Source organism: Ranitomeya imitator, chromosome 2, assembly GCF_032444005.1.
Source record: "Ranitomeya imitator isolate aRanImi1 chromosome 2, aRanImi1.pri, whole genome shotgun sequence".
Classification (NCBI taxonomy): Eukaryota; Metazoa; Chordata; class Amphibia; order Anura; family Dendrobatidae; genus Ranitomeya; species Ranitomeya imitator.
Window position 1 is genome coordinate 396,486,949 of NC_091283.1, and position 18,087 is coordinate 396,505,035.

The 18,087-nt window shown below is 45.8% G+C and overlaps 1 protein-coding gene across 1 annotated transcript in view; it reads right to left on the bottom strand.

Moving 5' to 3' along the window:
* The window catches only part of LOC138667030 (oocyte zinc finger protein XlCOF22-like), a 66,870-nt gene extending 63,929 nt beyond the window's left edge, over window positions 1–2,941 (bottom strand). Inside the window, exons 1-3 of the mRNA XM_069755278.1 lie at window positions 2,822–2,941; window positions 2,641–2,738; window positions 1,752–1,842 (exon numbers count right to left, since the gene is read on the bottom strand). Of these exons, the coding sequence (XP_069611379.1) occupies window positions 1,752–1,842; window positions 2,641–2,738; window positions 2,822–2,906 (274 nt within the window). The 5' untranslated portion in view covers window positions 2,907–2,941. The remainder of the gene's footprint in view (window positions 1–1,751; window positions 1,843–2,640; window positions 2,739–2,821) is intronic.
* Between the last annotated feature and the right edge of the window lie 15,146 nt (window positions 2,942–18,087).

An 18,087-nucleotide genomic window follows, 5' to 3' on the forward strand; every position in this document is an offset into this window, starting at 1 on the left:
ACCTTCGCTTTAAGCTGCTCCTCCAGCTGAGTCACCCAGACCATAATTGATCTGGCCGTACAGGTGCCTGCGATAGCAGGCTTAAAGGCTCCAGATGATGACTCCCATAGTTTTTTAAGGAGTATGTCAGCCTTTCTGTCTGAAGGATCCTTGAGGAGCCCTACATCTTCTAACGGAAGTGAGGCTGTTTTCGAAGTAGAGGCTACTGCCGCATCTATTTTCGGAACCTTCATCCACTGGGATAAAGTGTCATCTTCAAAGGGGTACCTTCTTTTTGCAGGTAAAAACCCCTTATCCAGCTTGTCCCACTCCCGTCTGACCAGATCTTTAACTGAATCCACCACTGGGAAAGCTTTCCGACTTCTCTGGCTCAACCCTGCGAACATGATCTCCTGGGTTGTTTTCGGTTCTTTACTGTCTGCAACCCCCATAGTTGTACGGACTGCCTTAATTAAGGTCTCCATACCATCCGTGGAAAAGCAAGGCATTCCCTCCTCATCTGAAGAGGATGCCGAAGAACTTTCCGAACATTCGCCCTCTTGTACCGATGGGCTGGAATCGGACACCAACTCCACACTGCTTTTTCCATGCCGTCTGGTTTTAAGGGATGATTTTATTTCTTCCCTAATTACCTCCCTCAAATCCGATACCCGGAGAGGGGCCTCTTCTTCTAACATACGACATATGCATGATTGGCATAATTTCTTTACATAGGTGTCAGGTAGAGGCTCTGTGCATACAGCACACTGCTTATGCTTAGATTTGGAGACCTTTTTCCCCTACAATAAAGCATAGTGTAGAAAAAACAGCTGTATCAGGCAATGGTCTACATATTACACTCACCACTGCTGGAAAATGTAGAGTACCGGTTTTTGAGGGGGTGAGGTGCGACGTGACGCTGGTTTGCCAGGGTCCTGCTGCCCACGTTCACCGCTATGAGACCTGTGCTCTCCTGTCTGTCGGTGTTCGGCGTCTCCTGCCGAAGACATGTTGCCGCACACACGTCTCACCTGAGCGCTGCTTCTTTTCAAAAGTCCCGCGCTCCTCCTCCCGGTCTCCTCCGGAAGTTGTTACTCTACTTCCGGGTCATAAGCGCCGACCTTCTCCTGCAGCGTCACGCGCGTGTGAACGACCCAGGGCGGCGTGCCTTCCCCCGGGAACGTCACCGCTCCTTGCCAGACGAGGGGGGAAGCTGGACACAGGACTTCCCCCGACTCTGCCGTTCTCCCCGGACACCGCACAGAGGCTTGGCGGACCCGGGTAAGACAAAACGACCTGTAGGCTCCCGCCGTCCGGACAGGAACCCAAACTGGAGGGCGAGAGGGACCGCCCCTTCTTAACCTGTAGGTTCCTGTCCGGAAGGTGGGCTGATCCCTTCTCTCGTTGTGGGTGCTGTCGTGGCGATAGGAAAAAAATAATAAGGCATACTCACCTGATAACTGGGACCACTTCAGCCTCTTACTAACCTCAGCGGTGACCGATGAATTGTTGCTGTGACCAGTGATTGGACGCAACAATCGTATTTCTGCACATCCAGAACACAATGTACAGAGATTTACTCTCTCTATTTATTCTGAAAAGCATCATTTCAATATTGCCTAACGACATTTTGCAAAAAACGTACAGTAAATATAAAAAAAAACAAGTATGAAAATGGTGAGTAATGCACCCTAAAAATTAATCACATAATTGTATCAGAATCTGGAAGAATAAAATCTGTGACTTCTCAGCATTTAGTGGTCACTACTAACCTGTTCGGTTATCTGTAGGAATCTTCTCTTCACACCGCTCATCACCCCTCACATATGTCTCTGTGGTATTAATATGGGGCAGATCTTTACTCTGAAACAAAAATTGGAAAAGTCTCAGACAGATGGAAAAGCTGTGTGAAAGAATAGAAAAGATTATAAATTCAAAAGATGACCACAAATGACGACAGCAGAAGACATCAAGAGCTGCTAGACTGTATAAATCCAACCTGTTGGCTGTTAATTCTAACCAAAAGCTTCTATAACCAGAAAATTGCGAGAAGATCCAGAGAACATATAATTTCTACGGTCAGCTTTATCCCGTCACGTTACCATGGCCATCAGAATCTAAGCAATTTGTTGTTGTTGTTGATTATACTTGGTGTAGAAATGTTGGCCAATGAAGCCAGGATACTTTTTTTTACTTTGGGGCATGGGGCATTGTCCTCCTACCACAGGGTAAACAGCTGCCACGAAATGATGAACTTGGTCGTCCACAATGCTTAGGTAAGATCTCCATCTTTTCCAGACTGAAATGACCAGTTCACTTGAATTTCCTATTATGTTATGGATTCAGTTGCATTTTGCATAAGTTGTGTACCAATTGTTCCTGAGAACGGTTGTTAATATCTTTTTTATGAGTTTTTAATATCCACATGATCCCCTTTCAATGGAAGTTTATTATCAATTGCAATATTCACTGTAGAGTCTTGATACAATATACATATAAATCTGTCATTGGTCTAATTACCATATACAGAAATTTTAATTATGTCTCTAATAAATTGGTCACTCAGTGTATAATTCTGGTGGATAAAAAAAAAACTGAGCAGGAGACCTTCACAGTCGTCTACACATCATAGGGGAGATTACATGACACCTCTCCATCTACCTGATCATCCTGAGGAACATTGGGATCTTCTTTTTTAAAGTCCCGTGGAAGAAGAGGATGGGGACATCTCTCTGGTGTTGTCCTCTCACTGGATAGAACTGGAGGAAACACATACAGGAACTGAATTCATTCTTTACATACAGATAATTATGGGCCGTGTGTATTTAGTGCTGTCTATTACCTGGTGATGTGAGGGGCTGGGGAACCTCCATCATGACGTCTTTGTACAGATGTTTGTGTCCTTCTAAATACTCCCACTCCTCCATGGAGAAATAGACGGTGACATCCTGACACCTTATAGGAACCTGACACATACAATGATACCGTCATCCCCGATCCCTCCATAGCGTTACTGTATAATGTCCCAGCATTCCCAGCAGTGTCACCTCTCCAGTCAGCAGCTCAATCATCTTGTAGGCGAGTTCTAGGATCTTCTGGTCATTGATCTCCTCGTGTATCAGGGGGTGAGGTGGAGGCCCCGTGATTGGGCTTAGGGGTCTTCCCCATCCCTCAGACACAGGGGTCTGACAGCGCTCATTAGAGGTCTTCTTCACTACTGTGTAATCCTGGTTATGGAGAGACACATTAATAAACCTCACTACAGACATTTCCAGAGTCCTCACCTCTCCAGTTCTGTCCATCTGTTATTCCCATAGATAAGAATGATGTAATGTGACGTCATCAGAATCTCTCACCTCTCCAGTAAGCCGGAAGAGGATCTCTAGGGTGAGGTGTAATATCCTCTCCGCCATCTTGTCTCTGTCCCGATCCATCCTTGTAGGGTCACTCAGGAGAATTCTCTTATATAGAAGATCTCCACTGAGAGGATCCGATATTGTAGAGACCTGAATGGGGAGAAGATGACGATGTAACATCATAAAGATCCAATGTAATATCACAATTACTGGAAAAAATAAGGGTAAACATATGAGGAAATATAATGTGTAGATTTTGTATTCTCTCTTGTATGGATGGAAACATGTAATATCATATGAAGGCAGCTCTGTCACCGATACCAGATGAAGGGAGGCCTGAACACCATGTGCTTTATGTCCGTCCCCCCAGAATCTGCACGGGGAGTGGTAGAAATTATCACTACAGGAGCCGCTCAGGTCACAGGGACCCCAGAAATATGGAGACCGGCAGAAACACAAAGAAGAAAGAGAAGAAACCTCCATCAGTAAGTTATATAGCAGCACTGAGGGGGTTAATGTTCCCTGATAGTGACAACATGGAGCGGGTGAGGGCCGTAATGGAGACTGTACAGTAACAGAGCAGCGAGCGGCGTCAGGAGGGAAGTGACCCAATGTAATCCAATACAGAGAGACCCTGATATAGCGACACAGACGGGAACACGTTCTGTCTCCTGGAATGTGACCGCAGCACTGAGGGGGTTAATGTCCCCTGCGCCCAGTAATGGGGAATCTCCAGCACCTACCTCCACCTGCAGAGCCGCACACCACATATATGGCTGTTCTGTGCGCACAGGACCTGTGATGAGGTCACAGGAGGGGAGGAGTCAGGGGTCACATGATCAGGGGCCTCAGTGTCTGCAGAACTCTGCTGTGCTGGTTGTGATAATAATAATAATAATAATAATAATGTTATTTCTATGGCACCAACATATTCCGCAGCGCTGTACAAATAAGGGGGGACGTGTACAGACAACAAAGACAATACAGAGTAACGCATAGTTCAGCAGTTACAGGAGGAGTGAGGGTCCGGCTGCTCACAGGCTACAATATAAGGAAATAGGGGGACACAACACATAGGACGTGCCGTCATGTACGGTGCAGCCATCAGTATGATAAATAGGGGTTTTCACATAAAGTTGCAGGATCCGGTCATCAGCCAGGATCTGTCTATGTGCAGTCACCAAGTGCTATTGGTGCACGGAGGATACGGAGACAGATAGAAGGGACGAGACTGAGGGAGCAGGGGAGAGATAGATTAGTGAAATGAGGTGATAGGTGTCTAAAGAGATGTTTTTAAAGCACGCTTAAAAATGTGGGGACTAGGTATAAGTCGCATCATCCGTGGTAGTGCATTCCAGAAAACTGGCGCAACATGAGAGAAGTCTTCAAGATGTAGGTATGAGGATCGGATTATGTAAGATGTTAGTCTTAAGGTACCTTCACACATAACGATTTCGTTAAAGATATTGTTGCAACGTCACGCTTTTTGTGACGTAGCAACGATCCCGCTAACGATCTCGTTATGTGTGACAGCGACCAACGATCAGGCCCCTGCTGGGAGATCGTTGGTTGTTGGGGAATGATCGAGACCTTTTTTTGGTCGCTGATCACCCGCCGTCATCGCTGGATCGGCGTGTGTGACGTCCCCCGCCATCAGCTTCCCTGCACTGACTGTAAGCGCCGGCCGTAAAGCAGAGCACAGCGGTGACATCACCGCTGTGCTCTACTTTACGGCCGGCGCTGACAGTCAGTGCGGGAAACTGACGGCGGGGGACGTGACAGACATCGGAATGTGAGTATGTACTGTTTTTTTTTTTTTACTTTTACAATGGTAACCAGGGTAAATATCGGGTTACTAAGCGCGGCCCTGCACTTAGTAACCCGATGTTTACCCTGGTTACCCGGGTGCTGCAGGGGGACTTCGGCATCGTTGGAGACAGTTTCAACGATGCCGAAGTCGTTCCCCTGATTGTTGGTCGCTGGAGAGAGCTGTCTGTGTGACAGCTCCCCAGCGACCACACAACGACTTACCAACGATCACGGCCAGGTCGTATCGCTGGTCGTGATCGTTGGTAAGTCGTTTAGTGTAACGGTACCTTTAGATCTGTCGCAGAACGGAGAGCACGGGTAGAGTGGGAGATGGAGCTGAGGGAGGAGATGTATCGTGGTGCTGAGATGTATAGGTGAGAATTATATGTTTATATTGTACTCTTTAATGTATGGGCAACTAGCGCAAACACTGACACAAGGTGGAGGATCGGTGAAGCGGCTGGACAGAAACACGACTCTGGCTGCTGCAGTTAAGATGGATTGGAGAGAAGAAAGTTTGTTAAAAGGGAGACCAATCAGAAGAGAGCGGCAGTAGTCTAGAAGAGAATGAATAAGAGCGATAGTAAGAGTTTTTGCAGTTTCAGTGGTGAGAAAAGGCAGGATTCTGGAGATTTTTTGGAGGTGGAGGTGACATATGCGAGCAAGTGATTGGATATAGGGAATAAAGGAAAATTGTGTGTCAAATATGGCCCCAAGACAACGAGTATACTGCTTGGGAGTAATGCTTGAACTATCCAAGGAAATTGCAACATTGGGTATAGGTAGGTTAGTAGAGGGCAGAAACAAGAGAAGTTCAGTTTTGGAGAAATTCAGTTTCAGATAAAGGGAGGACATGATTATTGTTATTATTATTTATTGTTATTGCACCATTTATTCCATGGCGCTTTACATGTGAGGAGGGGTATACATAATAAAAACAGGTACAATAATCTTAAACAATCTAGGTCACGACTGGCACAGGAGGAGAGAGGACCCTGCCCATGAGGGCTCACAATCTACAAGAGATGGGTGAGGATATAATAGGTGAGGATAGAGCTGGTCGTGCAGCGGTTTGGTCGAGCGGTGGTTACTGCAGGTTGTAGGCTTGTCGGAAGAGGTGGGTCTTCAGGTTCTTTTTGAAGGTTTCGATGGTAGGCGAGAGACTGATATGTTGTGGTAGAGAGTTCCAGAGTAGGGGGGATGCGTGGGAGAAATCTTGTATGCGATTGTGGGAAGAGGAAATAAGAGGGGAGTAGAGAAGGAGATCTTGTGAGGATCGGAGGTTGCGTGCAGGTAGGTGCTGGGAGACAAGGTCACAGATATAGAAACAGCGGACAGATGGTATTTTATATTAAGGTGGCAGTGATGTCAGGAGATGTGTATAATTGTGCATCATCAACATTAGAGATGAGCGAATGTGCTCGGTGAAACTCGGTTATCACTTGAGTATAACGGTGCTCCGATGTGCTCGTTACTTGGCGAACAATTGTCAGCTCACAAGTGAAAACTCGAATCCCTGCCCTGCATATTTGGCACCTGTTATGCTCTGGGCTGTAAAAGAAGGGAATGAATGGAATGCAGGGAAGCTTCGGTGACTAGTGGTGCCGTCACCGAAGCTGCGCCCCCTGGTGGCATAAACTCATTTGAACTGTAGCGTGAGAAAATATTCAGAAAAATTCCCACGCTACAGTTCAAATGAGTTTATGCCACCAGGGAGCACATGTTGTGAATTCTGTTTTGGAACTCCCTCCTGTGGTCATGAATGGTACTTCGGCGAGTTCTGTCCATGGACTCCCTCTGGTGGCTGTGAGTGGAGCTGCTGGTTCTGAGATTCCTTCCACAGGTGATCTGGTTTATTCTTAGGCTGGCTGCTCTATTTAACTCCACCTAGATCGTTACTGCATGCCAACTGTCAATGTTCCAGTACTGGTTCAGTTCGCTCTTGGATCTTTCTGGTGACCTGTCTATGCCAGCAGAAGCCAAGTCCCTGCTAGTTTATTTTGTTGTTCTTGTGTCTCTTGTCCAGCTTGCTAATATGATTCGGTCTGGCTAGCTGGAAGCTCTGGGATGCAGAGTGGCACCTCCGCACCGTGAGTCGGTGCGGGGGTCTTTTTGCACACTCTGCGTGGTCTTTTGTAGTTTTTTGTGCTGACCGCAAAGTTACCTTTTCTATCCTCTGTCTGTTTAGGTAGTCTGGCCTCCCTTTGCTGAAACCTCTTTCATTCCTGTGTTTGTGTATTTCATCTTATCTCACAATCAATATTTGTGGGGGGCTGCCTTTTCCTTTGGGGAATTTCTCTGAGGCAAGGTAGGCTTTACTTTCTATCTCTAGGGGTAGCTAGCTCTTAGGCTGTGACGAGGCGTCTAGGCCTGTTAGGTACGCTCCACGGCTATTTCTAGTGTGTGTGATAGGATTAGGGATTGCGGTCAGCAGAGTTCCCACATCCCAGAGCTTGTCCTGTGTTCATTTACCCATCAGGTCTTTCCGGGTGCTCCTAACCACCAGGCCCGTAACAGTACAGGTGGCCCAAAGTGTTAATGCATCTCAATAGAGGGATAAGAGAAGTTCTGAGACCATTTTTTTTCTCTGCAGTGTGTTTTGTCTTTCTTTTCCCCTTTACCTCTGGGTGGTTCAGGACACAGGTGTAGATATGGACATTCAAGGTCTGTCCTCTTGTGTGGATCATCTCACTACAAGGGTACAAAGCATTCAAGATTTTGTAGTTCAGAATCCGATGTTAGAGCCAAGAATTCCTATTCCTGATTCATTTTCTGGGGATAGATCTAAGTTCCTGAATTTCAAAAATAATTGCAAACTGTTTCTTGCTTTGAAACCCCGCTCCTCTGGTGACCCAGTTCAAAAAGTAAAAATCATTATTTCTTTGTTACGTGGTGATCCTCAAGACTGGGCATTTTCCCTTGCGCCAGAAGATCCTGCATTGCGTGATGTAGATGCGTTTTTTCTGGCGCTTGGATTGCTTTATGATGAACCAAATTTAGTGGATCAGGCAGAGAAAAACTTGCTGGCTTTATGTCAGGGTCAGGATGAAGCGGAGGTATTTTGTCAGAAGTTTAGAAAGTGGTCTGTGCTTACTCAGTGGAATGAGTGTGCCCTGGCGGCAATTTTCAGAAAAGGTCTTTCTGAAGCCCTTAAGGATGCTATGGTGGGATTTCCCATGCCTGCTGGTCTGAATGGGTCTATGTCCTTGGCAATTCAGATCGATCGGCGCTTGCGTGAGCGCAAAGCTGTGCACCATTTGGCGGTATTCTCTGAGCATAGGTCTGAGCCTATGCAATGTGATAGGACTTTGACCAGAGCTGAACGGCAAGAACACAGACATCAGAATGGGCTGTGTTTTTACTGTGGTGACTCCACTCATGCTATCTCTGATTGTCCTAAGCGCACTAAGCGGTTCGCTAGGTCTGCCACCATTGGTACGGTACAGCCTAAATTTCTTTTGTCCATTACTCTGATTTGCTCTTTGTCGTCCTATTCTGTTATGGCGTTTGTGGATTCAGGCGCTGCCCTGAATTTGATGGACTTGGAGTTTGCCAGGCGCTGTGGTTTTTTCTTGGAGCCCTTGCAGTGTCCTATTCCATTGAGAGGTATTGATGCCACCCCTTTGGCCAAGAATAAGCCTCAGTACTGGACCCAATTGACCATGTGCATGGCTCCTGCACATCAGGAGGATATTCGCTTTTTGGTGTTGCATAATCTACATGATATGGTCGTTTTGGGGTTGCCATGGCTACAGGTCCATAATCCAGTATTGGATTGGAAATCTATGTCTGTGTCCAGCTGGGGTTGTCAAGGGGTACATGGTGATGTTCCATTGCTGTCAATTTCGTCTTCCTCTCCTTCTGAAGTTCCTGAGTTTTTGTCGGATTACCGGGATGTATTTGATGAGCCCAAGTCCGGTGCCCTACCTCCTCATAGGGATTGTGATTGTGCTATTAATTTTATTCCTGGTAGTAAGTTTCCTAAGGGCCGACTGTTCAATTTATCTGTGCCAGAACACGCCGCTATGCGGAGTTATATAAAGGAGTCCTTGGAGAAAGGGCATATTCGCCCGTCGTTGTCACCGTTGGGAGCAGGCTTCTTTTTTGTGGCCAAGAAGGATGGTTCTTTGAGACCTTGTATTGATTACCGCCTTCCTAATAAAATCACGGTCAAATTTCAGTACCTTTTACCGCTACTGACTGATTTGTTTGCTCGGATTAAGGGGGCTAGTTGGTTCACCAAGATAGATCTTCGAGGGGCGTATAATCTTGTGCGTATTAAACAGGGCGATGAATGGAAAACAGCATTTAATACGCCCGAGGGCCATTTTGAGTACCTGGTGATGCCATTCGGGCTTTCTAATGCTCCATCTGTGTTTCAGTCCTTTATGCATGATATCTTCCGAGAGTATCTGGATAGATTCATGATTGTATATTTGGATGATATTTTGGTCTTTTCGGATGATTGGGAGTCTCATGCGAAGCAGGTCAGAATGGTGTTCCAGGTCCTTCGTGCTAATTCCTTGTTTGTGAAGGGGTCTAAATCTCTCTTTGGAGTTCAGAAGGTTTCATTTTTGGGTTTCATTTTTCGCCTTCTACTATCGAGATGGACCCTGTTAAAGTTCAGGCCATTTATGATTGGACTCAGCCTACATCTGTGAAGAGTCTGCAGAAGTTCCTGGGCTTTGCTAATTTTTACCGTCGCTTCATCGCTAATTTTTCTAGTGTTGTTAAGCCGTTGACTGATTGGACCAAGAAAGGTGCTGATGTGGTCAATTGGTCTTCTGCGGCCGTTGAGGCTTTTCAGGAGTTGAAGCGTCGTTTTTTCTTCTGCCCCTGTGTTGTGCCAGCCAGATGTTTCGCTCCCGTTTCAGGTCGAGGTTGATGCTTCTGAGATTGGAGCAGGGGCTGTTTTGTCTCAGAGAAGTTCTGATGGCTCGGTGATGAAACCATGTGCTTTCTTTTCTAGAAAGTTTTCGACTGCCGAGCGTAATTATGATGTTGGCAACCGAGAGTTGTTGGCTATGAAGTGGGCATTCGAGGAGTGGCGACATTGGCTTGAAGGAGCCAAGCATCGCATGGTGGTCTTGACGGATCACAAGAATTTGACTTACCTCGAGTCTGCCAAACAGTTGAATCCTAGACAGGCTCGATGGTCGCTGTTTTTCTCCCGTTTCGATTTTGTGGTTTCTTACCTTCCGGGCTCTAAGAATGTGAAGGCTGATGCCCTTTCAAGGAGTTTTGTGCCTGATTCTCCGGATGTTCCTGAGCCGGCTGGTATTCTCAAGGAGGGGGTAATTTTGTCTGCCATCTCCCCTGATTTGCGGCGGGTGCTGCAGAAGTTTCAGGCTGATAGACCTGACCGTTGTCCAGCGGAGAAGCTCTTTGTCCCTGATAGATGGACTAGTAGAGTTATCTCTGAGGTTCATTGTTCGGTGTTGGCTGGTCATCCCGGAATCTTTGGTACCAGAGATTTGGTGGCTAGATATTTTTGGTGGCCTTCCTTGTCACGGGATGTGAGTTCTTTTGTGCAGTCCTGTGGGACTTGTGCTCGGGCTAAGCCCTGCTGTTCTCGTGCCAGTGGGTTGCTTTTGCCCTTGCCGGTCCCGAAGAGGCCCTGGACGCATATTTCCATGGATTTTATTTCAGACCTCCCTATCTCTCAAAGGATGTCGGTCATCTGGGTGGTTTGTGATTGCTTTTCTAAGATGGTCCATTTGGTACCCTTGCCTAAATTGCCTTCCTCCTCTGATTTGGTGCCATTATTTTTCCAGCATGTGGTTCGTTTGCATGGCATTCCGGAGAACATCGTCTCGGACAGAGGTTCCCAGTTTGTTTCGAGGTTTTGGCGGTCCTTTTGTGCTAAGATGGGCATTGATTTGTCTTTTTCTTCGGCTTTCCATCCTCAGACAAATGGCCAAACCGAACGAACCAATCAGACTTTGGAAACATATCTGAGATGCTTCGTTTCTGCTGATCAGGATGATTGGGTGTCTTTCTTGCCTTTGGCTGAGTTAACCCTTAATAATTGGGCCAGCTCGGCTACTTTGGTTTCGCCATTTTTCTGTAATTCTGGTTTCCATCCTCGTTTTTCTTCAGGGCAGGTTGAGCCTTCGGACTGTCCTGGTGTGGATTCTGTGGTGGACAGGTTGCAGCAAATTTGGACTCACGTAGTGGACAATTTGACATTGTCCCAGGAGAAGGCTCAACGTTTCGCTAACCGCCGTCGCCGTGTTGGTCCCCGACTTCGTGTTGGGGATTTAGTTTGGTTGTCGTCTCGTTATGTTCCTATGAAGGTTTCCTCTCCTAAGTTTAAGCCTCGTTTCATTGGTCCTTATAAGATTTCTGAAGTTCTTAATCCTGTGTCATTTCGTTTGGCCCTTCCAGCTTCTTTTGCCATCCATGTGTTCCATAGGTCGTTGTTGCAGAGATACGTGGCGCCTATGGTTCCCTCCGTTGACCCTCCTGCCCCGGTGTTGGTCGAGGGGGAGTTGGAGTATGTGGTGGAGAAGATTTTAGATTCTCGTATTTCGAGACGGAAACTCCAGTACCTGGTCAAGTGGAAGGGTTATGGTCAGGAAGATAATTCCTGGGTTGTTGCCTCTGATGTTCATGCTGCTGATCTGGTTCGTGCCTTTCATTTGGCTCGTCCTAATCGGCCTGGGGGTTCTGGTGAGGGTTCGGTGACCCCTCCTCAAGGGGGGGTACTGTTGTGAATCCTGTTTTGGAACTCCCTCCTGTGGTCATGAATGGTACTTCGGCGAGTTCTGTCCATGGACTCCCTCTGGTGGCTGTGAGTGGAGCTGCTGGTTCTGAGATTCCTTCCACAGGTGACCTGGTTTATTCTTAGGCTGGCTGCTCTATTTAACTCCACCTAGATCATTACTCCATGCCACCTGTCAATGTTCCAGTACTGGTTCAGTTCGCTCTTGGATCTTTCTGGTGACCTGTCTATGCCAGCAGAAGCCAAGTCCCTGCTAGTTTATTTTGTTGTTCTTGTGTCTCTTGTCCAGCTTGCTAATATGATTCGGTCTGGCTAGCTGGAAGCTCTGGGATGCAGAGTGGCACCTCCGCACCGTGAGTCGATGCGGGGGTCTTTTTGCACACTCTGCGTGGTCTTTTGTAGTTTTTTGTGCTGACCGCAAAGTTACCTTTTCTATCCTCTGTCTGTTTAGGTAGTCTGGCCTCCCTTTGCTGAAACCTCTTTCATTCCTGTGTTTGTGTATTTCATCTTATCTCACAATCATTATTTGTGGGGGGCTGCCTTTTCCTTTGGGGAATTTCTCTGAGGCAAGGTAGGCTTTACCTTCTATCTTTAGGGGTAGCTAGCTCTTAGGCTGTGACGAGGCGTCTAGGCCTGTTAGGTACGCTCCACGGCTATTTCTAGTGTGTGTGATAGGATTAGGGATTGCGGTCAGCAGAGTTCCCACATCCCAGAGCTTGTCCTGTGTTCATTTACCCATCAGGTCTTTCCGGGTGCTCCTAACCACCAGGTCCGTAATAGGCACAGCTTCGGTGACCGCACTGCTAGTCACCAAAGCTTCCCTACATTCCATTCATTCCCTGGTCTTTTACAGCCCGGAGCGGCTGCATTAGCAGGCTCCTGGTTGTAAATATATTTAACCCCTTCAGATGGATTTACAGCGTGGGACATAACTGTACGGTGGACAGAGGTTTGGGATATTGTTCTTTTTTTTTTCCTTTTTTTTTTCAGAAGACGAGGGTCGTCAGGTGGACTGAGCGTACAATAAAGATATTAAAACCCCATGTGTTTATTCAGTTCATTAAAATACTTTATTCATAATGTGTGTGTGTTTTAACCCTTTACTACTATTGGATTAATATTGGATAGGTGTCTTATTGACATTTCCCCATTATTAACCAGAGTTAATGTCACCTTACATTAGCAAGGTGACATTAACCCCTTATCCCACCGCTACTTGGGAGTGGGAAGAGAGTGGCTAAGTGCCAGAATAGGCGCATCTTACATATGTGCTTTTTCTGGGTTGGCTGGGGGCAGATGTTTTAGCCAGGGGGGGGCAATAACCATGGTCCCTCTCCAGGCTATTAATATCTGCCCTCAGTCACTGGCTTTCCCACTCTGGCAGAGAAAATTGTGCGGGAGCCCAAGCCAGTTTTTCCGTGATTTAACCATTTATTTTACCACCTAGAGCTCCCAAAATTTTGCACACACACTACTAACATTATTAGTGAGGAATATTTAAAAATATAATGGATATGAAATGGTTTACTGTATGTAAACCATGTCTCATGTCCTGTCGGGTTTAGTAAGGAGTTAGCAAAAGCGGCAATTGAATTACCGGCTTTTATGCTGTCTAACTCTGTATAAAATATATATATATATATATATATATATATATATATGTATTTACAGTGCCTACAAGTAGTATTCAACCCCCTGCAGATTTACACATTTGGAATTAACTTGGCATTGTGACATTTGGACTGTAGATCAGCCTGGAAGTGTGAAATGCACTGCAGCAAAAAAGAATGTTATTTCTTTGTTTATTTTTTTTTTAAATTGTGAAAAGTCTTTTCAGAGGGTCATTTATTATTCAACCCCTCAACCCACCAGAATTCTGTTTGGTTCCCCTAAAGTATTAAGAAGTAGTTCAGGCACAAAGAACAATGAGCTTAACATGTTTGGATTAATTATCTCTCTTTCCAGCCTTTTCTGACTATTTAAGACCCTCCCCAAACTTGTGAACAGCACTCATACATGGTCAACATGGGAAAGACAAAGGAGCATTCCAAGGCCATCAGAGACAAGATCGTGGAGGGTCACAAGGCTGGCAAGGGGTACAAAACCCTTTCCAAGGAGTTGGGCCTACCTGTCTCCACTGTTGGGAGCATCATCCGAAGTGGAAGGCTTATGGAACTACTGTTAGCCTTCCACGGCCTAGACAGCCTTTGAAAGTTTCCTCCCGTGCCGAGGCCAGGCTTGTCCGAAGAGTCAAGGCTAACCCAAGGACAACAAGGAAGGAGCTCCGGGAAGATCTCATGGCAGTGGGGACATTGGTTTCAGTCAATACCATAAGTAACGTACTCCACCGCAATGGTCTCCGTTTCAGACGAGCCCGTAAGGTACCTTTACTTTCAAAGCGTCATGTCAAGGCTCGTCTACAGTTTGCTCATGATCACTTGGAGGACTCTGAGACTGACTGGTTCAAGGTTCTCTGGTCTGATGAGACCAAGATCGAGATCTTTGGTGCCAACCACACACGTGACGTTTGGAGACTGGATGGCACTGCATACGACCCCTAGAATACCATCCCTACAGTCAAGCATGGTGGTGGCAGCATCATGCTGTGGGGCTGTTTCTCAGCCAAGGGGCCTGGCCATCTGGTCCGCATCCATGGGAAGATGGATAGCACGGCCTACCTGGAGATTTTGGCCAAGAACCTCCGCTCCTCCATCAAGGATCTTAAGATGGGTCGTCATTTCATCTTCCAACAAGACAACGACCCAAAGCACACAGCCAAGAAAACCAAGGCCTGGTTCAAGAGGCAAAAAATCAAGGTGTTGCAGTGGCCTAGTCAGTCTCCTGACCTTAACCCAATTGAAAACTTGTGGAAGGAGCTCAAGATTAAAGTCCACATGAGACACCCAAAGAACCTAGATAACTTGGAGAAGATCTGCATGGAGGAGTGGGCCAAGATAACTCCAGAGACCTGTGCCGGCCTGATCAGGTCTTATAAAAGACGATTATTAGCTGTAATTGCAAACAAAGGTTATTCCACAAAATATTAAACCTAGGGGTTGAATAATAATTGACCCACACTTTTATGTTTAAAATTTATAAAAATTTAACTGAGCAACAAAACTTTTTGGTTTGTAAGATTTATGCACCTGTTAATAAATCCTGCTCTTGTTTGAAGTTTGAAGGCTTTAACTTATTTGCATCTTATTAAACCTGCTAAATCTGCAGGGGGTTGAATACTACTTGTAGGCACTGTATATATGTGTGTCTCACTGATATATATATATATATATATATATATATATATATATATATATATATATATATATATATATATATATATAACACAGCAGCACATGTACATGAATCTAGGCCATGTGAAAACACAGACAAATGTTTGATAAGAATCATACTACTCAAAAATATTTTATCATAAAAAAATGTTCAAAAAATTTTTTTTCTTAAAACTTACAGTTATAGATAAAATGAAGATTCTTAGCGCATAAATTGGCCAATTCATGTGTGCCCATCAACCACGACAAGGTGATCTCCCCCTGATGGGTCCTACTCTACTGTACATGCCACTCTTGGGCCACCAGCCTACAGCTTTGGACAAACATGTCACTCTGGGCTAAACCTACAATAGGTTTAGCCCAGAGTGACATGTTTGTCCAAAGCTGTAGGCTGGTGGCCCAAGAGTGGCATGTACAGTAGAGTAGGACCCATCAGGGGGAGATCACCTTGCCGTGGTTGATGGGCACACATGAATTGGCCAATTTAGGCGCTAAGAATCTTCATTTTATCTATAACTGTAAGTTTTAAGAAAAAATGTTTATGATAAAATATTTTTGAGTAGTATGATTCATATCAAACATTTGTCTGTGTTTTCACATGGCCTAGATTCATGTACATGTGCTGCTGTGTTCTTTCATATCTATATGATACAGCTCGCAGATTGCATGTGTTCACATTGGGAGTGCTGGTTGGCTTTATATATATATATATATATATATATATATATATATATATATATAGGCTGTATTTATGTTTTCACGAATATTTGAGCCCATGGATCCATTATATGTCCATTTTGCAAGCCGGCGAGAAAATCTCGCCGTACGGATGCCATACGGATGCCACACGGATACTTTATGGAGAAAAAAATTGTATCCTTGCATTGAATACAGATCACTGTTCAGGAACTTTTCTGCGTATCTCGGCCATAAAAAACGGACCGTATTTTTATACGTTAAGTCTGACCCCGGCCGTTACATGACGGTGGAGTTAACTCACAAAAGCTGCTTTGATTGCTGTTGGTGATCGGTTTTTTCCTTTTATTAAACATAAACTTGGTTTCAAAGAGACCTAGCATATACAACATGCGTAAGGCGTGCAATAAGGGACGAGGAAGTGGAAGTGCTGATGATGGTGCATGCAGGTGCCAAGGACGTGGGGCATGTGCAACTACTGCTGTTGCTGGAGCTCAAGCCACATGCCCATCCACGACACATAGGTTCATATCCCACTTTGAAGGGAGGCACAGTACACCACTTTTGACACCAGAGCAGTGTGAACTGGTAGTTGGTTAGATAGCAGATAATGCTTCCAGCAGGCTTGGCAACAGGCTTAACAACAATAATTAGCTGCAACTGTGTCTGATCATAATAATCCTCCTCCTTATCCCAAATATGCTGTTCCTCACCATCATGTTCTTGTGGCCGTGACTGCCATAAGTTTTGTGCATCATTTAACGGCATTCCCTCCTGTCCTTCTTGGAACAAACAGAGTGAGAGGCCACAATCAAGAAATGTTACAAATAGCTCCTTGGAGTGTCCTAGCATGGGAACACTAGTCTCGTGGGACTCCACATTGTAGGAGTAAGGGGGATCAAGGTGAGGATTAAGTGACCCAGACTCTTGACTGAACTCGAACGTGTGGAATACTGGGTGGTGCTGCCAAGCATGCTGGAAGCTATGTCTGCTATCCAACCGCCTACCTGATCACACTGGTGTGACTTCAGAAGTGATTAACCGTGCCTCCCTGCAAAGTGGGACAGGAACCTATATGTCGTGGATGAGAGTGTTTCTTGTGATCCAGCAACAGGTGTAGTTTGGTGTCTGCTTCACGTCTGTATGCACCATCCAGAGCACTTCCACTTCTCTGTCCCTTACCACATGCCTTCCGCATTTTCTAATTACTAGGTGTCTTGAAACCAAGTTTATTTTTAATAATACAAAAAAATTGGTCATCTGCAGCATTCAGCGTTTTTTTTGGAGTTTAATACCATCGTAACGTAAAACAAAGCAAGTTAAAGTATATGCAAGGGCTGGGCCGGGTGGCAGGGAGGCAAATGCCCCCCAGGCTGCTACCCCAGCAGCTGTGCAGGGCTGGCCGCCTGATGGCCGCACACAGCAAACTGCACGCGGCCGTGTGTGCTGTGGCCGGCAGCAGACACGGCCACGCGCATCAGTCTCTCATAAGCTGCAGACCGTGGCTTGTGAGACCTCAGCGTGCTCATGCAGGGGTTGCGATGACGTCATTGTCTCACCCTGCTCTACAGGCCAGAAGAGAAGACAGAAGTTGCGGTGCCAGGAATTAGGATGTGTTGAGGATAAACTTCATTATTTGCTATATAAATGGTCTGTGGGGCCATCCTACTATATATATGGGGTCTGGGGCCATCATACTGTATATATGGGGGCTGGGGCCATCATACTTTATATATGGAGGAACTGGGACCATCATACTGTAAATATGGGGGCTGGGGCCATCATACTGTATAAATGGGGGCTGGGGCCATCATACTTTATATATGGAGGAACTGGGACCATCATACTGTATATTACATAGTTACATAGTTATTAAGGTTGAAGGAAGACTATAAGTCCATCTAGTTCAACCCATAGCCTAACCTAACATGCTGTTGTAAACTTAGTGCTAAGTGCAGTGGAGATCAGTATCATGGGTCAGAAAAGAGGCCGAGAGACAACAGGTTAAGAGTTCAGTAATATTTATGATGGTATGCAGGTAAAAAGCTATGACACAGCAAGTTAGTAGCAGACAGAGCTGGATAAGCAGTAAGCACATGCACAGACCGTGGAAGTCCATGTATGTCAGATCCAGAGACCTGGAGACCAGGCCAGGCCTCCTAGCAGGGAACAGTCCAGCAGCGGAGATGAGTGCAGAGCAGATCCAGGGAAACAAGTCTTACGATGAAGAGAT